We start from the raw sequence: 27,379 nt of genomic DNA on the forward strand, positions 1-27,379 counted from the left end.
ACAACATTCCATTGGAATTTCTAAAATCATTGGGGGAAGTGGCAACCAAATTACTGTTCAAGTTGGTGTGTAGAATCTATGAGACTGGCAACATACCATCAGACTTTCAGAAACATATCATCCACACAGTTCCGAAGATAGCGAGAGCAGATAAGTGCAAGATCTATCCCACAATCATCTTAACAGTGCATGCATCTGAGTTGCTGACAAGAATAATATACAGAAGAATGGAAAAGAAAGTTGAGGAACTGTTAAGTGACAATTAGTTTGGCCTTGAGAAAGGTAAAGGCACCAGAGACACAGCCCTGAAGGTTGAGCTTGATAATGGAAGCAAGACTGAAGAAAAATAAAGGCATGTCATAGGATTTGTCAACCTGGTAAAAGTGTTCGTCAGTGTAAAATGGTGCAAGATGTTGAAAATTCTGAGGAAAAAAGTAGTGAGCTAAAGATAAAGTAATGTATAGTATGTACAAGAACCAAGAGGGAACCATAAGACTGGATGACTCAAAACAAATTGAATGAATTAAAAAGGGGTATAACAGGTATGCAATATTTCATCCCTATGGTTCAGTCCATACATGGAAGAAGCAAAGGCGGAACTAAAAGAAAAGTTGCAGAGTGGGATTAAAAGCCAGGTTGAAAGGATATCAGTGATTAGATTCGCTGATGACATTGCTATTCTCGGTGAAGGTGTAGAATAATTACAAAATCTGTTGAATGGAATGAGCAGTCTAATGGGTACACAGTATGGATTTAGAGTAAACCAAAAAAGACTAAGTAATGAGAAGTAGCAGATATGAGAATAGCAAGAAACGTAACATCCAAATCAGAGATCACAAAGTAGATGAAGCTATTTTGGAATCAAAATAACCCATGCCAACCGAAGCAAGGAAGACATAAAAACCAGACTGGCATGGGCAAAGAAGGCAATCCTGACAAAAAGAAGTCTACTAGTATCAAACATAGGCCTTAATTTGAGGAAGAAACTTCTGAAAATGTATGTGTGGAGCACAGCATTGTATGGTAGTTAATCATGGGTGGTAGGAACACAGGAACAGAAGAGAATTGAAGCGTTTGAGATATAGTGCTGAAACCTGGGTGGACTGATAAGGTAAGGAATGAGGAGGTTGTCCTCTGAAAATGTACTTTTGGAGCAGCATTCAGTCTCCTCAGAATCGGTGAAGAAAGAAACACTGACAAGAAGGAGGGACAGGATGATTGGATGTGTATTAAGACATCAGGGAATAACTTCCATGGCACTAGAGGGAGCTGTAGAGGGTAAAAACTTTAGATGGAGACAGAGATTGGAATATATCAAACAGTTAATTGAGGATGTATGGTGCAAGTTGGAACAGGCGTGGATGTATATTGGCAAGTTTCATTTTCAGTAGGCTTCCAACAGAACTGAAAAATTGAGTGATAAACCACTAACATTCAGATTAAAGTTGAGAGGTTTCCTCCTGTACAGGAGTTCCTCATAGTAGTTGAGGAGTTTCTCTGTAACATGTTATTTATTCATATACTAACTGTTTTTATTTATAAATTTTCTAATTAGCTGTCCATAAACAATGTACTGCTCATTCCATGTCAATGAAGCTTTGGCTCGAATAGTCTCACAGAACCTATAAATAAATGTCATGGAAACTATCACCAGTCGCGCGCGCGCGTGTGGGTGTGTGTGTGTGTGTGTGTGTGTGTGTGTGTGTGTGTGTGTTTATCTTTATGTGACAACACTTTCACACTCCACGACAGCCTCCCCCACCACACCTCTAAGGACATTAGTGGTGTATGACTGCAACAGTACATTTTTCCCGGTAGTAAGTCAAATGGTTAGATAAATAAATAGATGCAGAGAATTTTGTGATCTCTGGTGGCTTCAGCATCCCAGAACATACTCTGTAGCTGATATATATAGTTATGGTCTTTGAAAATTAAAAGCTTCCAAGGAAAAAAGTCAGCACAAATAAGCATCACTCATGAAACATATTCACATTTAGGACACAAGAAATGAAAATGCTGGTTTTGTCTTCTTAGACTTCTCAAAAGTATTTGATGTACGAGGTGGTCAGTTGAGAAGTGGTTATCTCCCAATTTATGTGAGTGGCTTGACCACTGGTGAAAAGAATCCAGTTTGTTGTACTGGTTGCAGTGTGTCCATCTGCAGAACAATATAAAGCCTGGTGTGTCTGAAGGACAAATGGCAATAATAGAATCCTTATCAAAAGCCTTCTCAGTATATTTCCATGTCATCCTATAAAATATTTTGACATTTAGATTGAGGTGTAGCAGCCTTCCTCAGTGCAAAAGTTGATGTGCTGGGGTGTGGGTGCATCAGTATATTGCTTTCCTGATGGTGTCACTAGACCACTGACATATCTATTAGATTTTATTGTTCCTAAAGTAACATTGGTAGAAGAGAGAGCCGGGTGTATGTGTCTGACTATTTGTGAGTTGCATGGCTTTCTGGAAATTGATAGCCCACTGCAGATCAGTGACAAACTTCTGGGATTCATGTTTTGCTGCTGTTAGTAGTGGAAAGATGGCACCGGCTGTGCGTATGCTGCTTGTTTGGTGGTCGTGGCAGTGTCCAGTTTTAATCTGCCAGGAAGTTTCAGTGTTGCACGGATTTATATTGGGGGAACTGGGAGGCCTGTTAGCAAGAATATAGCAAAGTATGAGTGCTATGTTCGCTTGGGGAAACAACAGATCTGCACAAGCAGAGTACCATACTGGCAAGACACCCACAGAAGTGCACATGAAAAATAAGGCAGGCATTGGAAATCCTGAGACTGCCGGATATAATCAACAGTGCCAGCAATCACAGTATGATGAATCACGTGTGATTGCAGCACGTCAGCTTCACTGGATACTGCTGTGACCAGCAAAACAAACAGCATATGCAGAACTGGCATCTTCTTTCTGCTACTAACGGCAGGAAATCACAGACCCATGAACCTTGTCGTTGCTTCATAGTGTGCCATCAATTGCCAGCATGTTGTGAAACCCACAAATAGTCGGCCACGGGTCCCCTCTTTTCCTCATTATGGCTACCAGTGCTACTTCAGGATCCATAAAATAAATGTGATGTCAGTGGTCTAGTGACACTGTTATGAAAGCAATATATTGATGCACCTGCACCTCAGCTAATCAGAAGAGTCACTACAGAACAGCAGAATCGTTTATACATTTTAGTACTTTTAAGTGTATTATAAGATGACACTGCAGTATAACCAAAATGTATTTTAGTGATATTGACACTTGCTGTGAAAGCCTGTGTATTTTTTGTAGTGGTAATGTTCTCAGTATAAATAAAACATTTGACATGTGGAGTGGACAAATCTCACAGGTTGTTATAATAAAAGATCATTACTTAACAAATGTAAGGATGTTTATGCATGATATAGATGAAATTTGTTTGTATAGTCAGTAACATCTCACCATAAATATGAATAAAGAGAACATAATGTGAATGTGCATGAACAGGAGCAAATTATTAGAAACAGTTAGAGAAAATGCAATTTTAAGCCTGTACACTGAGTTGCATCAATTAAATACAGACTTTATGGTGACTTTCTTCATGTGCTTTGCTTATGGGCCATATCAGAGACATCAGGTGCTTAAAGGAGCATATGTTTTTTTTTCCTTGTGTCATTTTTAAATGAAAAAGAATGGGAGTGACAATAAATATTAAAAAAGCAGCCTCATCCATGCTCTTTACTGTGCCTTTCATAAATGTAATCATACAGTCATGTATAGCTGTGAACATAAAGTGTATTAAATGTCACTGTTTCTTTTGTGTGTCTGTTCATGTTTTTATTTGTGTTGTTCTATAATATTTTTTCCCATTTTAAACAAAAGAATGCAGCAGGAAGGTGGATGGCTAAATCGTCAAGAAGCAAATCGATTGGTAGTTAGTCGACCAAGATTGGGAGGTGATAGCCGTAGTACAGGTCGCCTGCACACATCAGCTGCCCATCGGAGCATGACACGACTTAATGTTGGTGAGTATGTCTGTGGATACTGCACCAAGAAGAAGGAAAGAAGACAATGCACAAAAACTGTCATGTAAGGTATACCTAGGTAATTGGATGCCCTTTAGATTGGTGCCACAATGATATTGTTTCCTACAATTCTGGAATGTGTGCTCTGCATGAAGTCCTACAGTGAGACAGAAGCATGGAGATTGTTGAGTTGACCAGAATTTGTGTGTGTGTGTGTTTTTTATAGAGGACGTTTGCCATGGAGTCTGTGAAATGTGGAATCCAGAACACGCACGCACGCCCACACACACACACACACACACACACACACACTAAAAATTAAGGTTAATCTTTTACATCCTTCCCACTTTAAACTGGCATCTGCTGTCAAAAAGAGTAAGAGAAATGCTGGTATTGTTCACAGAATCTTCAGCTATAACCTACTTGTGACTCATGGACCAAAAACATGCAGCTGTGCCGCTTGGATTCCCTCCAATCTGCTTGGAAAATGGTCTCCAGAAAAATACAACTATATGCCACGCATGTTCTAACGCCATGCCCTTAGTCTAAGAAGCTGAGTCAATACAGCCCACCACTCCCCGCCCCCTTCCAATGAAGAGAGTGATGTTGAGCTCAGGAGACGTTACTATTGTGCACTGTTCATAATAGATATAGAAATTCTTCTTCTCTCATTCTGAATTAATATAAATGAAATACTGCTTGCCAAATGAAGCCGAGTGCAATATGAGAAATACAGCTAAGTATCTTGATGTGTTTATTCCACTCAACAGTCTGCCAGTTCTCCAATAGGGGGGACTGAGGGCCACAGGAAATGTACACAGATCACAGATGATTTCATCTTTATATTCTTTGATGTTTCGGTCCAATATTTCTTCAGTTTAGTTTTAGTTATGTCATGTTTCGTATGTCATTCTCCCCTATTATTTTATCGATATAATGTGGAACAAGTCAGATAACAAGATGTATATACATACATGAATAGTGATAATATTATTATTACTGAAATTTTTAGTTCTACTCATGCAACTACATTAAGAGGTACAAATTATTATTATTATTATTATTATTTTACCATTTCTGAAACAGAAACTCATCCATGGAGTAGAAGGAGTTGTCCAAAAGAAATGATTTTAAGCTAGATTTAAAACTTGCTCTGCTACCTGCCAGACACTTTATGTTGTTGGGCAAATGATCAAAGATTTTTGCTGCTGAATAATGAGCAACTGACAGCTTCAATAACAGATAAGAAAGGTCATTTTTCCCTCTAGCATTGTACATATGAACATCATTGTTCTTCACGAATTGAGATGGATTATTTGTAATGAATTTCATTAGTGAATATATGTACTCTGATGGTGCAGTTAAAATACCTAACTCCTTGAAAAGGTTCCTACATGACGTCCTTGGGTGAACACCACTAATTATTCTCACTGCGCTCTTTTGTGCAATCAATACTTTATGTCTAAGTGGTGAGTCACCCCAGAAAACTATTCCATAAGACATTATTGAGTGGAAATATGCAAAGTACGTTAGGAGGCTGATCTGTTTATTACCAAGACTAGCAATTATACGAAGAGCGAAAGAAGCTGAACTTAGTTGTTTGAGAAGCTCAGTAATATGCTTCTTCCAGTTCAAGTTGTCATCAATATGAGCACCCAAAAATCTGGAGAAATCTACCCTGTTAACTGAGCCCTGTTTATATGCTATATCAATTGTCGGTATGACTCTATTCGGTTTACAGAACTGGATATAGTGAGTGATTTCAAAACTAAGGGAGAGTCCATTTCCTGAGACCACTTAATAATTCTTTGAAAGACATCCTTAACAATATCTTCAGCTGCTTTTTCTGGAATGTGATTTATTATAACACTCGTGTCATATGCAAAAAGTACTAGTTCCGCTTGCTAAACGTTAAGAGGGAGGTCATTCACATGAATAAGGAACAACAGAGGACCTAAAATTGGACCCTGTGGGACTCCCTTTGTGATAACTCCCCATTCACTAGAATTTACCACCCTCCCAACATTATTTGTGCTATTCAGCACAACTTTTTTCTTTCTATTCATTAAGTATGATTCAAACCAGCTGTGTGTATAGCCTTCAATTCCATAAACCTGAGTTTTTCTAAGAGTGTGACATGATCCACACAGTCAAATGCCTTGGAGAGATCACAAAAAATACCAGCTGGTGATAATTTGTTATTTATGGCTTGTACTATTTGATGGGTAAATGTGTAAATAGCATTCTCAGTTGAGTAACCCTTCCGGAATCTGAACTGTGACATGCTGAGTAAATTATTTACACTTAAATGTGAGACTACTCTTGAATACATAACTTTTTCGAATATTTTAGAAAATGAAGTCAGCAATGAGATTGGTCTATAATTATTTAAGTCGCTCTTGTCCCCTTTCTTATGAAGAGGTTTAACAATTGCGTATTTCAATCTGTCTGAAAAAATTCCCTGTGCCAGCGAAGCATTACATATATTGCTAAGGACTCCACATATTAAATTAGAACAACACTTCAAAATCTGTTAGAGACTCCATCAACACCACATGAGCTCTTGTTTTTCAATATTTATTATTTCCTTATTTTCAGTGGCCAACGACCTTGCTGCAGTGGTAACACCAATTCCCGTCAGATAACCGAAGTTAAGCGTTGTCGGGCAGGGCTAGCACTTGGATGGGTGACCATCCGGTCTGCTGAGTGCTGTTGGCAAGTGGGATGCACTCAGCCCTTGTGAGGCAAACTGAGGAGCTACTTGATTGAGAAGTAGTGGTTCCGGTCTCGGAAACTGACATACGGCCGGGAGAGCGGTGTGCTAACCACATGCCCCTCCATATCCACATCCAGTGATGCCTGTGGGCTGAGGATGACACGGCGGCCGGTCGGTGCCGTTGGGCCTTCATGGCCTGTTCGGGAGGAGTTTAGTTTTTAGTTTTGTTTAATTTCAGTGGGGGATGTTGGTGCTATTTCTAAATGACATTTTTAACATATTTTTTGCTTCTTCAGCTGAACCCTTTAACCCTATTTTTGCTGCTACATTCAGAAAGTGATTGTTAAAAATACTTGCAACTTGTGAATTATCACTCACAACATCATCATTTAGCTTTATTGCTATGGTATGCTGTGCACTGTCAGGCTGCCCTGTCTCCTGTTTGACAGTATTCCATATAGTTTTAATCTTATTATCCACATTATTAATTTCTGTCAGAACACATAAGCTTCTTGACTTCTTAATGACTTTCCTTAAAGTATTACAGTATCTTTTGTAGTAAGCAAGTAACATCGGATCCTGACTTATTCTGGCCTGTCCATATATTTCCCTCTTCCTCTTACACGATATCTTAATTCTCTTAGTAATCCATGGCTTACTTGACTTTGTAATGGCTTTTTTTATAGCATTTATTGAAAGCAACTCTCAAATATTGAGACAAATTTACAGTGGAACAAATTGAATTTTACATCAGCACAATTTTCTGTGTATACTTCATTTCATTCTACCTCTTCTAGGCTGCACATAAAGCTCTGTATCCTGTTTGCATTAATAAGCCTCCCTGCCTTGTATGAACCTGCCTGAATCCTGTAAGGTGCTACACGTGTTATTTCCATTAACTGTGCATCATGGTCAGATAGGCTTTTAACAACTGGGTACACATTAATTGTTTCTGCCTGGGCACCGTCTATGAAAATGTCATCGATAAGTGACCTACTATCCTGCTGCACACGAGTTGGAAAATTTACAACAGATACTAGATTGAAACAACCAAACAAAGATTCTAGCTAATTTTTGTATCCGTATCTTTAACTGCTTCTTTTTGTCTGACAGGTAGCTGAAAGTTACCTTGAGGGGATCTGCAGATTTTTACAATTACTATAGAAGTATATTGCAGTAGCAACTCACAAGCACATGCTTCAAGGATCTGATCTATACAAAAACTATTTGATTCAATATTTTTGACTTTGTGTCCAGTTTTTATATAAGTAGCAACTCCTCCTTTTTCCATGTGGACTCTACATGAATAAGATGCTAATCTGTAATCCCTTAAATTTAACTTCTCCATCCCTGCGGTTACATGGTGTTCAGAGAGTCACAAAACATCTATACCTTCAGAATTTACACAATTTTCTAGACATACAAGAAGCTCATCTATCTTATTTTTCAGTCCTCTAATGTTCTGATGAAACACACAAATTTTATTTCTTTGGATACCGCTACAGACATTATGGCACTGTTCTGTTTTAATCTCTTTCAATACCCTCTGTCTGTAACCTGACTCTAACCTAAAAAAATGTGTCCCTCTGACTCCAGTAATCACAGGTATTTTGTCTTGTATGCATGTGGCCCCCCTTACATTTTCCGCAAGAAGATCAACTAATCTATCCTTCCCCCTCCTATTCAGGTTCAGGCCACGACTAGTGTAACCCCACCTCCCAAGTGCATCAACAGGCACAGCACAGATATGAGATTTAGTTTCTGTCAACAATAAACCCCCCCCCCCCCCCCCCCGATCTCTGTTAACTCAGTTCCAGGTCACACCTAATACTATGGTCCGAATTGCTAGCCAGGCTGTTTCCTGCTCCTCCTACTATAAGAACGTGGTCCTGACCATCAAAATCTTTGCACAAGGCCCCTAGGTTTTCTGTAAGCTGGCTAAGCTTAGCACAAAGTTTCACAATGCTTGTGACCTGGTACTCGACTCCTAGCCTAACCTATAGCAACTGGCCTACACCTCTCCCGTGACTGCTACCTGACAGCAGGACTCTTTTCTTTCTGCTTGACTTTATTCGCGACCTAGCATTACAATATTTACTAAGAGTCTGCTGCACCCTACTTTACTCAAAAACTGTTTGAGGCTCTTCTACTTCAGGTAACAAATCAGACCGATTGCTCACTGGAATATGAAAAGTGATTTCTGACTACAACTTGTTACCTGTTCTCAGCTCCAATTGTCTCTTTCCCCCTTCAACCTGTCTAATTCAAAGTACACCATTTCTAGTTCATCTTGAAGGGCACAAATCTTTTTTCCCTTTTCCACGATTTTCTTGTCGCGGCTACATAATCTACAACTCCATTGGTGAGCCTCATCTGGCACTATAACAGCTTGCCCGCTACAATCTCCCCAGTGAAACACCAACCCACAATCCTGACATTTCACTCCCGTGCTCACTAATCTATGACAACATCCACATTTGTCACGCATTATGGTAGATTAAACAATACAAATTACACTAGAAACAATTCCCCTACACCAATTAATAATTAGCAGAAAGTAACTTAGCTAGCGGTGAGATGAGCAGAGAACTTCCAAATGTCAGGCGAATGTAGCAGCAGGCAAATGTAAGCAGCGCGAAGTTAATTGCTGGCGTAGGTTATAGTGGCGGAATTCATAAAACAAGTAAGAAACTGAAGAGGCTCGATATTTCCTAATGACAAATTTGAACAGGCACTATCACTGAATTATGTAAAAATACTCTAATGGAAACAGAAACACCACTTAACAACTTTACTGCACAATATGGAAAATTAACTGTACGGAAGTGTAGAAACACAGTAAACACGAACCAAATGCAAACTATACACATACGATACTCTTCACAATAAAGCTACACAGACACTAACCGGAAATTAGTGAATAATCACGTAACTTATTGCGGTCAATAACAAAAACAAACCCACACCAAAGGCTTGCACTTTAAAACAGTTATCCTTTCACGAAAACTACACAAGTAAAAGCGAAACCTTCAATATATAGATCACAATAGATCCTAATTTACTTATTTAAGCTACAATATTGCCTTAATAAATTGTTTTTCCACGAATAAACACCTATATTTACAAGCACACTGAGTAAACACACACGCCAATAGCTTGCACCTTAGAACAGTTAACTTTTCACGAGAACTATGCAAGTAAAAGTGACACACTCAATATATAGATCACAATAGATACTAATTTACTTATTTAAGCTATAGTATTGCCTTAGTAAATTGTTTTTCCATGAGAAAACACCTATATTTACGAGGGCACTGAGTAAACACACACGCCTGCTCCAAAGAGCTGTAACTGATAATCTTGTGTATGTATTTCTTATGATTTACTAGTCTAAGTTAACTGATTTTCATGTTATCACATTATCAACCTTATGTTTTACTGCTTTCTCTGTAAGAAATAATTTCAGCCTTATTTAGATGTATTAGTAATTTCACAGGGAGAAATCTACATCGACTCTGCAGATCACACATAAGTGCCTGGCAGAGGGTTCATCGAACCACCTTTACAATGATTCTCTATTATTGTAATCTTCAACACCGCTTAGAAAAAGACAAACACCTATATCTTTCTGTGCAAGCTCTGATTTTTCTTATTTTATTATGATGATCATTTCTCCCTAAGTAGGTCAGCATCAACAAAATATTTTCGCATTCGGGGGAGAAAGTTGATGATGGAAATTTCGCGAGAAGATTCCGGCGCAACAAGAAACACCTTTGTTTTAATGATGTCCACCACAAATCCTGTATCATATCAATGACTCTCTCTCCCTTGTTTTGCGATAATACAAAATGTGGTGCTCTTCCTTGAATTTTCTTGGTGTGCTCCATTAATCCTATCTGGTAAGGATCCCAGACTGTGTAGCAGTACTCCAAAAGAGGACAGACAAGCGTAGTGTAGGCAGTCTCTTTAGTAGATCTATTACATTTTCGAAGTGTTCTGCCAATAAAACACAGTCTTCCCTCTACCATCCCCACAACATTTTCTGTGTGTTCTTTGCAATTTAAGTTGTAATTCCTTGATGTTTAGTTGAATTTACAGTCTTTAGAGTTGACTGATTTATCATGTAATTGATGTTTAACGGATTCTTTTTAGCACTCATATGGGTGGCCACACGCTCTTCATTATTTATTTAAGGTCAATTGCCAATTTTCACACCATACAGATATCTTTTCTAAATTGTTTCGCAATTTGTTTTGATGTTCTGATGCGTTTACCAAATGATAAACGACAGCATCATCTGCAAGCAAACCAAGACGGCTGCTCAGATTCTCTCCTAAATTGTTTACATAGGTAAGAAATAGCAAAAGCCTATAATACTATCTCGGGGAACACCAGAAATCACTTTCGCTTTACTCGATGACTTTCCGTCAGTTACTATGAATTATGACCTTTCTGACAGGAAATGATGAATCCAGTCACATAACTGAGACTATATTCCATAAGCATCCAATTTCATTACAAGCCGCTTGTGTGGTACAGTGTCGAAAGCCTTCTGGAAATCTAGAAATACGGAATCAGTTTTTCAGTAGCACTCAACGCTTCGTATGTGCAAAGAGCTAGTTGTTTTTCACAAGAACAATGTTTTCTAAGTCCTTGTTGACTGTGTGTCAATAGATCATTCTCTTCGAGGTGATTCATAATGTTTGAACACAATATATGTTCCAAAATCCTGCTGCATATCGACGTTAATGTTATGGGCCTGTAATTTAGTGGCTTACTCCTACTACCTTACCTGTGCAACTTTTCAGTCTGTAGGTATGGATCTTTTGTTGAGCGAGTGGTTATATATGATTGTTAAGTATGGAGCTACTGCATCAGCATACTGTGAAAGGAACCTAACTGGCATACAGCCTGGACTGGAAGACTTGCTTTTATTAAGTGATTTAAGTTGCTTCACTATTCCAAGGATATCTACTTCTAAGTTACTCATGTTGGTAGCTGTTCTTGATTTGAATTCTAGAATATTTACTTCATCTTCTTTGGTGAAGGATCTTGTTCCTTGCATGTACAATTTCATACACTTTGGTAATGTAATCTGTAAACTATCATGATCACAACCAAAATTAAATTAAAAAAATAAACTTCTTTTTTCAGGTGGCAGTCGTGTTGGATCTGTGGGAGGTTTGCATAAGAGCATGACAAGATTGAGTTCAAGCCAACAGATAAACCAGATTTCTGTTGCAACAGCAGCCAGTGGAAATAGGAGTGTTACAGCTATCAATGGAGCAGGAGGCGGAGGGAGACAGTACCATGTGTCAGCTGTGGCCGCAGCTGTGCCACATCACCAACATGTTTCGAGTGGTGGTGTGACTGTCACCACAACAGCATCACCAAGCAAAAATAGCATGTGAGCCAATCATTGTTTTCTAATTCCATACTTGATAATAAGATGGCCCATATAACTTGTTCATTTCTCTTGTCACTTTAAAGATATTGGTGATCTATTTTCACCTAAATGAATAGCTACAGGAGTCTCATGAAATAATGAACTTTTTTTTCTTAACTATATTAATCATAGAGATTGAGACATCCACTTTAAATAAATATCTGTCAAAAAGTTAGATGTTTCTGTGGTTCTTATGACCACCAAGACATAGCAAATTTTCTTTCTTTTTGTGTGTGCATGTTGACGACTGGGTGCTTGTGCTTTTCAGCGAGTGGTCTCCTTTACTCCAAAGTAGACATTTCATTTTTCAGCTTACCTGGCCATGTTTAAATTACATGTGAAGGTAGAATAAGTTTATTACCTAAAAATAGAGGGACAGTGTGTGGTCTTCCTCAGGCCTCAAGACTTCATTGATGCAGAAAACATTTAAATCTTCGCAGTGCAATGCACAAGCATTACTTTTAACAGAAAGAGTGTGTGACACAAGATTCAGAATGGCAGGCTGTATTCTAATGTTACCAAATCTGCTTTGTAGCACTACTGAAATGTCACCAGGACAAACACTGGATGATTATCAAGAGGAGCTTGACATAATTTATGAAGTGATTCTGCATGTGTAAATAAACAAAAAAGGTACTGTGAAAATGTGTTCAATTTTCTATCATTATGGAACTGGAGCGGGTTGAAGGCTACTCACAACCACGAATGATTATGAAGACAAGACTTGTCGAAAAGTGGTGTAGGCGCTGTGCCGAACAGAATAATGGTGTGACAGATGACTGATGCATCCTACAAGAGCTGTTCGAAAAGTCCCCCACCCATCTCAATACACTTGTCAACATATTGGAGGGTGTATTACGTTGCTGATCGAACATCATCTCCATTGGTTTTAATGCGGGCAATAGCATCAGTGATGTGAGCAACAAGTACCTTCGTAGAGTACACATTCCCCTTTAACCAGCCCCATAAACAGAAGTCTAATGGGGTTAGATTGGGTATCTGGCAGACCAGTTAATGGGTTTACCATGGCCAATCCACCATTGACAAAATGTATTGTTCAGTTACTGGGATACTGGTCTGGTACAGTAAATTGGTGATCCATCTTGTTGCAGGTGCATTTGCTATTGTTGCTGTAATGCCACATCTTCAAAAAGTGCAGTTAGGTCTTCTACCAGGAAATGTACACATGCTTTGGCTGTCATGCGATTTGGCAGGAATGTAGTCCCTATCACCAGGTCATCAATCATACCATTCCAGACATTCGCTGAGAACCTAACTTGGAATCGTGTTTCCCCAGTGCCATGAGAGTTCTCTGTCACCAGTGCATGAAAATTGCAGATGTTCATGATAGAATTGCGTTCAACAGTAGCCTCATTTGTAAATAAAGTATACTGCACACAGTCTCTGTGTACAGCCAACCATTCACAAAATTGTTGTCTGCTTACTGAGTCACATGCATGCAGATGTTGCATGGGCTGCTCGTAGAATAAGTACAAACCCTCAGAATGTAATATGCCATGCTCATGTTTTTGGAATGTTGAGCTGATGGCTAATGTGCTTGTACTGGTGGAGGGGTTGTGGTGTACCATTCCAGTGATGTCTTCCCTTTCCTCAAGTGACTGGACAGCCTCATATTCTGATGTTACGTGTACACTGGGCAGTGTTCCGCATTCAATAATGTTTAAAAAACTGTGGGAAGTGTCCTGGCACGGGGTTTGTCAATCAGGGAAACGTCTCTGGTAACCTGTCACAGCCTCACAGCACTGCTATTACAGTACCTGTGCGTAAACATCAGGTCTGTGTTTTCTGCATGGGTGAACATATGTGGCATGTTGGTATTCTCAGACACAATGGACTTGCTTAATTAAAGAACACTGAAGCATGACTTCCACATGGCCTCACGACTTCTCACTAATCCAACCCACGCTTCCATACTGGGTACACCTGTAGCTGTTGTCACAGTGCTGCCATCTGTTGGAGAACCCCCACAACCCTGTCCCACCATTACTCTGTCCACCACAGTACCTACATGGCACTTCAATAAGTAATATTCACTCTTGTCTTCAGTTCTGTAATTATAAAAAATTGGGCATATGTTCGTAGGACTTTTTTGGTTTATTTTCACATGTAGAATCGCCTCATAAATAATGTGACATTCCTCCTGAATCACCCTGTATGTGGCTTTGTAATTTTCAGTTTACAGTTAAGAGGGTAAAAGTATTTATTCCATCTTCAAGTTTGTACACAGTATCACAGGAGATATTTAACCAGATTTCCATATGGTTGTTTGCTTCATAAATAACTGGACTCCATATTTATTAGGCTGTTTTTGCATATTATAAGTAGAGATATTCACATTCCAACTACTTCGGTAAACTGTTGTGTCTTCTCCCTTGTCTGTAAGTTAAGGAAAGCATACATTTCTCACTCAGTCTGAAGAAAACAAATTCCTTGATATTTGTGCAGTTTCTTATGGTCTGTTTCACATAAAAATGCACGTTTGCTGTTAGAACTCTGTATAAGAGAAACGCAAAATACATTGTGACAGAAAAGAAATAATGTCTTTAAAACATAATAAAATAAAAGTAAAAATTATTTTATTGCAAAACAGTGAAATATCAAACAATGGTAAATGAAGGATGGAAACATGGTATGAAAAGGATAGATTGCTGTGCACTGCATAGAGGAGGCATTGAGTGGTACATAGATGCATTGAATAAAGACTACCAGACGTTAGTTATCGGACCAAGTCCTTCATTAGACATAGACAGAGCACTATCATCTCTGGCTGTTAAGACCCATCTGCAACTGCGCTTGAGGTGCATAATGATCTTGGCTTGGGTGGATAGTGGGGGTTTACAGAGGAGAATTGGGCGTAGAGAAACGGGTTGCAGGGTAGAGGTGGTGGAATATACTACTGCTGCTGCCCCATACATCCTCCCACTACCACCTAGTACAATTCTCATGTCTCAAGTGTCTCTTGCCATGTTTCACTTCCATACATGGCTACACTCCATACAAATACTTTCATGAATGTCTTCCTGACACTTAAATGTACACTCGATCTTAACAAATTTGTCTTCTTCAGAAATGCTTTCCTTTGCATAGCCAGTCTACATTTTATATCCTCAACAGCTGTTGACTGCCAAACTTGTGCAGTCTTGCACATTGAACAGTACAGATGGTGTAATTTGCAACTGAAACTGAAGCCGTCTTGTGAGTCATCTGTTATTTGTAGCCTCTCCCATTTACATTAAGACACTTACAGCAACATCTACTGGTAAAATTTTCATTAATTTTTTTTCTTCGGCACTTCCCCTTTTGTCAGTAATATGCCATTCAAATTTGATGTCATTCTGAGCAGTGATCTTCTTTCTACTGCGTTGTGAAACAGGAACTTTAGCTATAGATGCAGCTGTAAAGAAAGCAAGAGCAGTGAAAGTAAACAAGCTGTTAAATGCTAAATAACTGGAAGAATATTTATGCCATATATTCTAAATTATATACTGGTACGAAGCGTGAATGATAAACTTGCAAAGATCATAGCATTGTTACTACTACTACTACTACTACTACTTTCAGTGTAACAGAGTTACCCATGTCCGTAGCGGCTTGTGTCACACATCTAGAAGTTAGCTAATATATTTCCTGCTTATAAGTGTCAACTGCTCCACAAATCTTGTTCAGTGAATCGAAAAATGTTCAGTTTACATTTAAGAGGAACTGACTCAAGAAATATGTGTTATGCTACAAACATAGTATGCCGAAGTGAAGAAAATATTCAAAACCATTTAAGTCCTATTGGTTTGCAAAACCATTAGCTACAGAAGTCAAGCAACTTCATCCAAAGGCCTGTGATGAGCTTTTGCTAATCTGTACCACTGAATAAACACACAAGTATGCCCAAAAGAGAATGGATATTGGTGGTAGCATGTACCCTTCCCAAAGCATAATGAACTAGGCAGAAAGAGAGAGAGAGAGAGAGAGAGAGAGAGAGAGAGAGAGAGAGAGAGAGAGAGAGAGAGAATACCATTCTTCAAGTTGGCTAACTTAGAGGCAGTCACAATATCAGTATATACACATCATAGGGTAACCATTTGTTCCTGTATGTGCACTCAAGAATCTTTAGACAAAGAGGCTTTTGATGAAATGATCACAGAGCCCCACAGTCATTACTTTTGTATGGAGCTTGTAATGTGTGTGTTATATTTTGGCAGTCAACAACAAGTTGTCTCAGGGTTTGAACTGTCGAGAGCCCTCTTGTTATTACCACAAAAGGAAAGAAGAAAAGAATGTAATGTCCCACAGATGACAAGCACAATTTTGGGTTTGAAAAAGATGGGGGAGGAAATCGACCATGTCCTTAACAGCCAACATGTGAATGGAGCCCAGTGTCCTACCTGCTGCAGCGCCTCATTCAGTGTCATTACTGCGTACATATTTACTGAACACATTATACTCTCCTAAGGAGTCATTCAGTATTGACAAACTCATAATATCCTCACCAGCCCTTGCATACATTGCACTGCTGTATTTATTGCTATTATTACAACTTCAGTCTTTCAGAACCTAAAATAACTAAAATAAACATGAGTTTCAGAAAAGAGAGGGAGAGAAGGGGGTCTGGAGGGGGCGGGGGAGGGATGAGACACAATTGTATCCATCTTGTCAGTTCTTACAAATGTCATTGGAACAATGCTATTACGAAGATCAGTCAAAAAGTAATACCTTCTCTCTCTCTCCCTCCCTCCCTCCCTCCCTCCCTCCCTCCCTCCCTCCTCCCCCCCCCCCCCACTCTCTCTCTCTCTCTCTCTATCTTTCATGAACTATACAAGTTGAAAACCGTAACACTGATGATTAATTTATGACTTTTCAGTATAATCTCCGTCCATTTCCACAATTTTGGTCCATATTTTAATAAGGGGATGTATCCTAGTGTGGTAAAACACATGGTTCAGCTTCCAAACCCATTAACACATGGACATTTTCATGGCGTCCTCATCTTCAAAGTCAGTCCCACAATGCCCTTCTTTTAGTGGCCTGAACAGATGGAAGTCTGATGGTCTAGGTCAAGACTGTGTGGAGGATGATGCAAGACTTCCCATCCAATTTTGACACTCTATTATTTTGGTTAATGTTCTTATTACCCAAGTTGCACAAACCTTTGAGTAAACAAGTTGTTAAATAATCATCATCACACTGCCTTTTGCTAAGGAAGGTAATGTGACACAGATCATCTTCAGTCATCTGGTGCTCACTATGAGTGATGTCGTCAACTCGCTGGATGTTGTGTGGAGTCACAGCAGTCACTGGCCTGCTGCTGTGCTTCGTCAGTGAGCAGTGTTTGCCTTTCACTTTCATTAGAGCAATGAACCAATTGTTTAACAGTGCTGATACCCATGGTTGCATCACCACACACATTTTTCTGTCTTTCATGAAAGCAAATGGGTGTTTCACCTTCTGCATTCAAGAATTCCATCACAGAACACTGTCTAATACAGATATTGGAGTTGGCCATTTTGCAAGTGACTGTGATACTGGCATCTGTTGAAGTAGAACATTACTACTGCAGTGGATTGGAGAAGAAGCTTTGTGGAATAATATCATATTCAAATTTTTCACTCACATACAATCAGTGCCATACAGCAGTCTCTTATACTGGCAGAGAGCAAATGGAGCATTAGCCAGTGCTAGATTTTTTGACTCTTCATCCGAGGGACTCTGCAGGTAAGATCTCCAAGGTCAGCCTTAAAGAAACACTCACTGCTGGAGTGTTTGCTAGTAGTTTCTTGTTGCATGTTCAACACAAATAAGGGCACTGACTCTCACATCTCCCTTTTTTGCTCTTTAACGCTCTGAAACTTATTTAAAGTCCTTAATATTTTATGTAATTAGAAAATGTGCTGGAATAATGTTGGTTCATACAATTTACTTAATACTGGAAACATGAGTGTCAAAGGACTTAATGAGCTCCAGGTCCTTCCACATAGATATTGTAGGCATAGTGCAATGTGATGTTTACGGTTCTTAAATTGCAGATCTTCTTTGGCATTAGCCTCTACAGTGCTGTTTCTTACTTCGTCTGCCACCTGAATCATAGAAATCAGGCATACAGAGCATGTGCTTGCCCCATTGCCAGATTACGTCTAACTTGCGCATCCTTTTTTTCCGGTATTGTGTGCTTAGAAAGAGAAAAATTGGAATATAAATTCTGAGGGACAAGAACCACATGCTGTACATATGAGAGACCTCTCCCAGTCTTGATCTTGTCATCTTTCGGGAAAGAACCTTCTGTTTTTAAAGCTTGAATTTTAACATTTGTAATTCATTGTCTTTCTTTGGCCATACAATAGCTAACTTTCTCACAAGTATAATTTGCTTGCAGATTTAGGAGCAAAAATTTTACACCATATAACTGTTTGATGTTAGTTTCCCTTTCTTTGTAAATAAAAGTACTGTTTTAAGTGTTCTTGTGTATGTAATAATTGGCTGACACACGGATCTTGATACATCATGCAAAATAATAACAATAATATTTGCAGTTAAACACGAGTAGTTAAAGTACTATTCAGAGTTTGCTTCTTTGTCTTATGTTTTTCCTCATGTTTACAGGGGCAGTGGTACAGGGTTGAGAGATGACCTAATGCTGTCAATCTCTACATCATACCCGCAGCCCACAACTCAACCAGGTCCATTAGTTATCCAAGCAGGAGGTACCTCTTTGCCTTTTTTAAAAAAATAAAATATGAAGATTATGTAAAGTAAAGTAATGTGTAACAGCTTTTGTAAATTTTGTATGATTTGATGCATATTGTGGCCTGGTAAAATATGTCACTGGTAGGATTTTTTACCAAATATGGGTGATTAGTAAATCTCGAAATCAATAAAATAAAAATTGAGCAGAATCTGAAATTCAAAATTTGATTGCTGATAAACTTTTCCTCCAAGCATTTCTCTATACAGCTTGTATTTGTTCACCTCATCATTTGTTAGAGAGCAGACAAGTTAATTTCTAAATTACCCCATATATTTGTATGATCTGAGGTTTGTTTTATTGTTGAAAACTAATGGGTTGTCCACAGCTGGCTTGCTGGGCCTTCGTAGCCTCACCAGAACACCATTGGCTCACTTTTCAGGGTTCCTGTGAGGCCTTCACACCTATCGTAGTGATCTTGTTACACACACAGTCCCCACTGTATTTCACCCTCTCACACAATGTGGACAAAGGGCTGGACTTGTGTGAGAAGAACACTAGAATGGACTGAATGTGAATGAATACCAATTGGAAGACCATGAAGAAGATGAAGAGCCCAGGTGAAGGAAGGTCTGAATTGAAGGCAGTTGAAATGGGAGGAAATTTTTGTACCACACTCATCTTTGTTTGATTTATGGTTTATGCAAAGGCACTGGAGCTGGGAGGTGGGGGTATCATACATTGATCTCTCTCTTTGGTCTAACCCTACACAAGGATGTAGTGGCCTCATTGATAAGCCCTTTGATGACCTGTCTTCACAAAGCTCTATATTGGTCATGGTGACTTGCTTGGTGCAAGCACATCCCAATTAAACTATTAATCTCATCTATCCACTGCAATGGTACGCATCCTCTAGGTCTTCAGCAATTGACTTTTACCATCTGTGAGTGTTTCTTTCGATTTCCTCTTGCTTTTTGGCAATGTGACCAAATCATTTCAACTAATTTTGGTTGACAAGAGTTGACAGTCTTGTTCTGATGCTGAGCTGCCTCAGGATTGATTCATTAGTTTACTGTGTGTCCATGGTATTCAAAGTAATCTCCTATAGTGTCACATTTCCAAATAATTAATCCTGTGATGGTCTGCCATCTTCATTGTCTTAAGTTTCTGCTGCAATATGTTACCAGTACACAAACCACAAATATCTCTTCAGCAGTCAAAACGTCGTGCATCATAGCAGTTATACTGACTTTTTTTTATTTAGTCTTTTTTCAGTTATACCCTTGTCTTCACTTTTATGAGATAACTGTCTGGTTAAGAACATGGATTTAGCATGAGCTTGTACTGGTCTAAATAGTCTGCAATGCTGCACAACAGAATTCCTATGATGATCAGGAAAGCATGTTGTTAGCATCTATAACAGTAACATTTTCGTTGTGGAGTACTATACTTCCACAGTATTTTAATAGCAGTCTTGATCATAGTTTATGCAATAGCTTTGAGGAATACAAATGGATAATTTTGTCATTGTGACAGAGTTATTTGTACTCTACGTAGTCATATTCCTTATAACACTTTCATGCCAACTATCTTCTTGCCTGACCATCCATTACAGAAATGATCTCATCCCTTGATTGTGGCTTGTAAGTGTAGAAAAATAGAAACATCTTGTTCTGGGTGTGGATTGTAGATGATGTGACAATATTTTGAATTTGAACTTTTGTTTTCATATGTTTAGTGAGTAGTTCAATGTGCTGCTGCTTTGTTTGCTAACAGCAATACATATTTTTGAAACGTTCCATACCTTTTTTGCTCCAGTGCCACACAAAAATTCTGTATCCTCGAATCGTTTTGAAGAAAGAAATCAGCAGTTGTCTGGATACATACCTGAGATTGAAGTTTGTTATTTTAAGAAGTAATATATTATGTATCCAGTAAATTTATTATATTAATTATATTTTAAGAAAAACTGTTGGTTCTTTTTATTTTGACGAGTTTCCTTGAGGTTAAGTCAGTACTTGAAATTGTATGTTGTGAGGCAATCAGTTTCTTTTGTATTACATTCAGATTCTCTGAAATTTCAGTTGGTGCTTAATGATAATGCCTATTTGCTTCAGTAACCAAATACAGCAATAAGCATTACCAACAATTTTCTTCCACCTTCCAGTCTTGTCTTATGTGTTGCTATGTTTTTATTATAATCTTTAATTTTGCAGTATCTATTGACTTTAGTGTCCGCCACTCGTGGTCTCGCGGTAGCGTTCTCACTTCCCAAACACAGGGTCCCAGGTTCAATTCCCGGCGGGGTCAAGGATTTTCACCTGCCCCGAGATGACTAGGTGTTGTTGTGTCATCTCCATCATCATCATTCATCCCCATTACTGTTGGAGGAAGGCAATGGAAAACTACCTCCATTAGGACCTTACCTAGTACAGCGGTGCAGGTCTCCCGAATCATTCCCCTACACTCTGTTAAGAAGCATGGGACTTCATTTCCATTTTCATTGACTTTAGTAAGCGACAATGTAGTCACTACTCACTTACATGGGAATTTAAAACAATGGAACGCCTAGGATGGATTATCAACAATATTAATAGAAGGATAAATTGCTATTCACCATATAGAGGAGATGTTGAGTTACAGACAGAATGAAAAGAGTGCTGTACATTTAAGCTTTTGGACAAAAGATCTTCTTCTGAAGTAGAAGTCACATACACATTTACACAAGCTGAACTCACACACGTCACTAGTGTGGTTGCTGTGCCGGACCACAGACTGTAACTGTGCCTGATGGGAGAAGCAATCTGGTGTGTGTGTTGGGGGTAAGGAGGAGTACTAGTTGTGGTAGCATGCAGGGACAGGGTAGGGCTGCAAGTGGCTGCAGTAACGAAGTTCGGGGGTGGGGGTGTGTGAAGGAGAGACATAGGAGTGGAAAAAAGACTGGTTATGGGAATATAGGATATACTGCAGGGACAGTTCCAATGTGCGCAGTTCAGAAAAGCTGGTGTTCATAAGAAAGCTTCAGATGGCACATACTGTGAAGCAGTCATTGAATTGAAGCACATTGTGTTGGGCATTGTGTTAAGCATTTGGGTGGTCCAGCTGTCTACAGTTTGTGGCTAGCCATTCATGCAAACAGACAGCTTGTCGTGATGCCCATGTAGAGAGCAGTACAGTGGTAACCTATTTTTGATGGGTAGGAGAGGCCTGTGACTGGACTAGAGTAGGTGGTGATGGGAGGATGTTTGGGACAGGTCTTGTATCCTATTACAGGCTTATGAGCCAAGAGGCAAGCGTTGGGAGCAGGGATGGAGAGAGGTCGACAAGGATACGGCTTAGGTTCATTGGGTGGTGTAGAACCATTGTGGGAGAGGTGGGAAGATAGTGGGTACTAAATTCCTCAATGCGTGACACAATGAGAGATAGTCAAAACCCTGGTGGAGAATGTGATACAGTTGCTGAAGTCCTTATGGTACTCAGTCGTGAGGGGAGTGCTCCTTTGTGGCTAGATTGTGGGTACCGTATTTTACAGACTGTAAGATCTGGGTACCGTATTTTACAGACTGTAAGACCAACCTTAATTTTTAAGCAGTTTTTTAAAAAAGGACGTGTACCAATTTTAGCATTAGGTTACAAATCTAGGCTGAAAAAAATCTTAGTTTATAAAACTGAACTGACATTTAAAATACCTGAAAATCATCATCTGAACTTTCTTCTTCTTCCTCTTTGTCGGCGTCATTATCCCCTTTATATATAGGATGGTCTTCATTGCCATTGAGAGTGTTACTTATGATGGACTTCTTGAAAGATTTAACAATATGTCTGCTCACACTCTAGACCACAACTGTTGTATCCACTGATGCACTTATTTGATTGTAGTTTGTTTTAAATCTCCCTTCGGTGTGAATCCATGTTGGGTTTCATTCATCATCGATTTGTTCTATTCCTCTCTCATTTACTCTTTAAATGGTTTATTTATCGAGGCATCAAGAGGTTGCAATTGTGAAGTAAGTCCTCCCAGAATAACAGCAAGCTCTTTATTTCCATACCTCAATTTCTCTTTCACAGAATTTTTCGGTGACTACTAAACAGATCTAGCACAACAAGAGAACTCTTCATCAGTAAAGCACTTTTCCTTCTCTCCTACACTCTGTTAGTCCATAATTTCATACCAACCTCATCCATCCAACCCTTTTATTACATGAGCAACACCATCTGGTGGTATTTCAGAAGGTTTTGGAATTTTTTTGTACTTGAAAATGATCACTGGATGAAGTTGAGTGCCATCAGCACAACATGAAAGGACAAAAGTATACTGCATTTTATCATGTCCACATGTTTTAGCAACTTTCATGTCAGAGGGGTTTTGTCCATATTCGCTATTTGTCTCAGTTCCACACTGGTTTTCTTTCGGTGTTGAATAATAAAGCAATGGAAAGATAATATTTTCTTTTCGTACAGCTATTTTGGTTTTGATTTGCATCATCATGACATCATAAACTTGTTGCACCAATCAACTCCGCCTGAAAGTCTGTTAAGTTCCACTGTAGTGCTAGCCTACAAATGTGTATTTGAATCATTTTTGTCGTAATTCAAGAGCCATTCTGACAGTGTCCTTGAATCTATTTCAATACATCATCATCTAGTTTTGGCCATTTTGCATTCTGTCTTCTATTTGCACATTTAGTGTTCCTCATTTTTTTCAGTTCTTCTTTACTACCCTGCAAATCGCAAATGGCTTTTTCTGTTGGTGGAGGGCCGAAATGCTGCTCAGCTGCTCTGTTTCCAAATTGTTCTGCATTTGCTATTACTTTCAATTTATAGCCCGCATCATATGAATCCCTTTTATTTTTTTCCATTATGAAACTAGTTACTATCAAAAATATTGTACTTTTACTGATAACACACACACACACACACACACACACACACACACACACACACACACAACATATACCATGGACCTTGCCGTTGGTGGGGACGCTTGTGTGCCTCAGCAATACATGTAGCCCTACCGTAGGTGCCACCACAACAGAGGGGTGCGTGATCAGAGATCACACAAACATGTGGTTTCCAAAGAGGGGCAGCAGCCTTTTCAGTAGTTGCAGCGGCAGTTCAGTAAAATATTCTGGAGGTGAAGTAGTCCCCCATTCGGATCTCTGGGCAGGGACTACTCAGGAGGATGTCATCAGGAGAAACAAAACTGGCGTTCTACGGACTGGAGCATGGAACGTCAGATCCCTTAATCAGGCAGGTAGGTTAGAAAATTTAAAAAGAGAAATGGAAGCTGTGTATAATGGGAATTAAAGAGAAATGGAAGCTGTGTATAATGGGAATTAGTGAAGTCTGGTGGTGGGAGGAACAGGACTGCTCGTCAGGTGAATACAGGACTACAAATACAAAATCAAATATGGGTAATGCAGGAGTAGGTTTAATAATAAATAAATAAAAAAAATAGGAATGCGGATAAGCTACTATGAGCAGCATAGTGAATGCATTATTGTAGCCAAGATAGACACAAAGCCCACGCCTACCACAGTAGTACAAGTTTGTTTGCAAACTAGTTCCGCAGATGATGAAGAGATTGAAGATATGTATGATGTGGTAAAGGAAATTATTCAGCTAGTTAAGGCAGACGAAAATTTAATAGTCTTTGGGGACTGGAATTCGATAGTAGGAAAAGGAAGAGAAGGAAAAGTAGTAGGTGAATATGAACTGGAGTTAAGAAATGAAGAGGGAGCCACCTGGTAGGATTTTGCCCAGAGCACAACTTAATCATAGCTAACACTTGGTTTACAATTGTGAAAGAAGGTTGTATATGTGGAAGAGGCCTGGAGACACTCAAAGGTTTTGGATAAATTATATAATGGTAAGACAGAGATTTAGGAACCAGGTTCTAAATTGCAAGACATTTCCAGGGACAGATGTGGCCTCTGACCACAATCTATTGGTTATGAACTGTAGATTAAAACTGAAGAAACTGCAAAAAGGTGGGAATTTAAGGAGACGGGACCTGGATTAACTGAAAGAACCAGAGGTTGTAGAGAGTTTCAGAGAGAATATTAGGAATGATTCACAAGAACAGGGCAAAGAAATACAATAGAAGAAGAATGAGTAGCTTAGAGAGATGAAGAAGTGAAGGCAGCAGAAGATCAAGTAGGTAAAAAGATGAGGGCTAGTAGAAATCCTTGGGTAACAGAAGAGATATTGAATTTGATTGATGAAAGGAGAAAATGTAAAAATGCATTAAGTGAAGCAGGTGAAAAGGAATACAAACGTCTAAAAAGTGTGATCAAAAGGAAGTGCAAAATGGCTAAGCAGGGGTGGCTAGAGGACAAATGTAAGAATGTAGAGGCATATATCGCTAGGGGAAAGATAGAACTGCCTAGAGGAAAATTAGAGAGACCCTTGGAGAAAAGAGAACCACCTGTATGAATATCAGGAGTGCAGATGGAAAACTAGTCCTAAGCAATGAATGGAATGCAGAAAGATGGAAGGCGTATATAGAGGGTCTATACAGGGGCAATGTAATTGAGGGCAATATTTTGGAAATGGAAGAGGAAGTTTGATAGAGCACCGAAAGAAGTTAGTTAAAACAAGGCCCTGGGAGTAGGCAACATTCCATTAGAACTACTGATAGCCTTGGGTGAACCAGCCATGACAAACTCTTCCATTTGGTGAGCAAGATGTATGAGACAGATGTAATACCCTCAGACTTCAAGAAGGATATAATAATTCCAGTCGCAAAGAAAGCAGGTTTTGACAGATGTGAAAATTATCGAGCTATCAGTTTAATAAGTCATGGTTGCAAAATACTGACATTAATTCTTTACAGACAAATGGAAATACTGGTAGAAGCCAGCTTGGGGAAGATCAGTTTGGATTCCAGAGAAATGTTGGAACACACGAGGCAATACTGACCTTACGACTTATCTTATAAGATAGATTAAGGAAAGATAAACCTATGTTTACAGCATTCCTAGAGGTGGAGAAAGCTTTTGAAATGTTAACTGGAATACTCTCTTTCATATTCTGGAGGTGGCAGTGGTAAAATAGAGGGAGCAAAAGGCTATTTACAATTTCAATAGAAACCAAATGACAGTTATAAGAGTCAAGGGGCATGAAAGGAATGCAGTGATTGGAAAGGGAGTGAGACAGGGTTGTAGCTTATCCTCCACATTATTCAAACTGTATACTGAGCAGTAAAGGAAACTAAAGAAAAAGTTGGAGTAAGAATTAAAATCCATGGAGAAGAAATAAAAACTTTGAGGTTTGTCAACAATATTGTAATTCTGTCAGAGACAGTAAAGGTCCTGGAAGAGTATTTGAACGGAATGAACAGTGTTTTGAAAGGAGGATGTAAGATTAACTTCAACAAAAGCAAAATGAGGGTAATGCAATGTAGTCGAATTGAATTAGGTGATGCTGAGGGAATTAGATTAGGATATGAGACACTTAAAATAGTAGATGAGTTTTTCTATCTGGGAAGCAAAATAAATGATGATGGTTGAAGTAGAGAGGATATAAAATATCGACAGGGCTATGATAAGGAAAGTGTTTCTGAAGAAGAGAAATTTGTTAACATCGAGTGTAGATTTAAGTGTCAGGAAGTCATTTCTGAAAGTATCTGTAGGGAGTGTAGCTATTTATGGAAGTAAAACATGGACGATAAATAGTTTAGACAAGGAGAGAATAGAAGCTTTCGAAATGTGGTGCTACAGAAGAATGCTGAAGATTAGATGGGTAGATCATGTAACTAATGAGGAGGTACTGAATAGAATTGGGGAGAAGAGGAATTTGTAGCACAACTTGACTAGAAGAGGTGATCGGTTAGTAGAACACATTCTGAGGCACCATGAGATCATCAGTGTAGTATTGGACGGAACCGTGAAGTTAAAAATTATAGAAGGAGACCAAGAGATGAATACTCTAAGCTGTTTTAGGATGATGTAGGTTGTAGTAGTTACTTAGAGATAAAGAGGCTTGCACAGGAGAGAGTGGCATGGAGAGCTGCATCAAACCAGTCTCTGGACTGAAGACCACAACAACCGATAACACAAATCAGTTTCACTTCAAGTTCACTGGCACAGTAGACTGCAATGGCGCATCATAGGCTAGACAGTCTTCTGGGTTTGTGATGGTGGTTCGGGTGGGAGACACTGTTAGCAAGCTTGTTAATCCCCACAACTCGTGTTCGTTGCATCGATCTACCTGCCGGTTAAATCCAATGTTGCCTGATAGAGGTAACTATTTGCTCAAAAGTATCTGGACACCTGGCTTAAAATGACTTACAAGTTCGTGGCGTACTCCATCGGTAATGCTGGAATTCAATATGGTGTTGGCCCGCCCTTGATGACAGCTTCCATTCTTGCAGGCATACATTCAATCAGGTGCTGGAGGTTTCATGGGGAATGGCAGCCCATTCTTCATGGAGTGCTGCACGGAGGAGGAGGTATCGACGTCGGTCAGTGAGGCCTGGCACAAAGTTGACATTCCAAAGCATCCAAAAGGTGTTCTATAGG

The 27,379-nt window shown here is 39.2% G+C and overlaps 2 protein-coding genes across 2 annotated transcripts in view; one reads left to right on the top strand and one right to left on the bottom strand.

Annotated features, from left to right (window-relative positions):
• Positions 1-27,379, top strand: part of LOC124790130 (protein melted) — a 253,327-nt gene that overhangs the window by 101,717 nt on the left and 124,231 nt on the right. Inside the window, exons 10-12 of the mRNA XM_047257704.1 lie at positions 3,859-4,001; positions 11,872-12,124; positions 18,776-18,876. Coding sequence (XP_047113660.1) covers positions 3,859-4,001; positions 11,872-12,124; positions 18,776-18,876 — 497 coding nt within the window. The remainder of the gene's footprint in view (positions 1-3,858; positions 4,002-11,871; positions 12,125-18,775; positions 18,877-27,379) is intronic.
• Positions 15,552-27,379, bottom strand: part of LOC124790131 (tRNA pseudouridine synthase-like 1) — a 221,931-nt gene continuing 210,103 nt past the window's right edge. The window contains exon 8 of the mRNA XM_047257711.1: positions 15,552-15,578. Within this exon, the coding sequence (XP_047113667.1) occupies positions 15,567-15,578 (12 nt within the window). The 3' untranslated portion in view covers positions 15,552-15,566. The remainder of the gene's footprint in view (positions 15,579-27,379) is intronic.

Source organism: Schistocerca piceifrons, chromosome 3 (genome assembly GCF_021461385.2).
Source record: "Schistocerca piceifrons isolate TAMUIC-IGC-003096 chromosome 3, iqSchPice1.1, whole genome shotgun sequence".
Taxonomy (NCBI): domain Eukaryota; kingdom Metazoa; phylum Arthropoda; class Insecta; order Orthoptera; family Acrididae; genus Schistocerca; species Schistocerca piceifrons.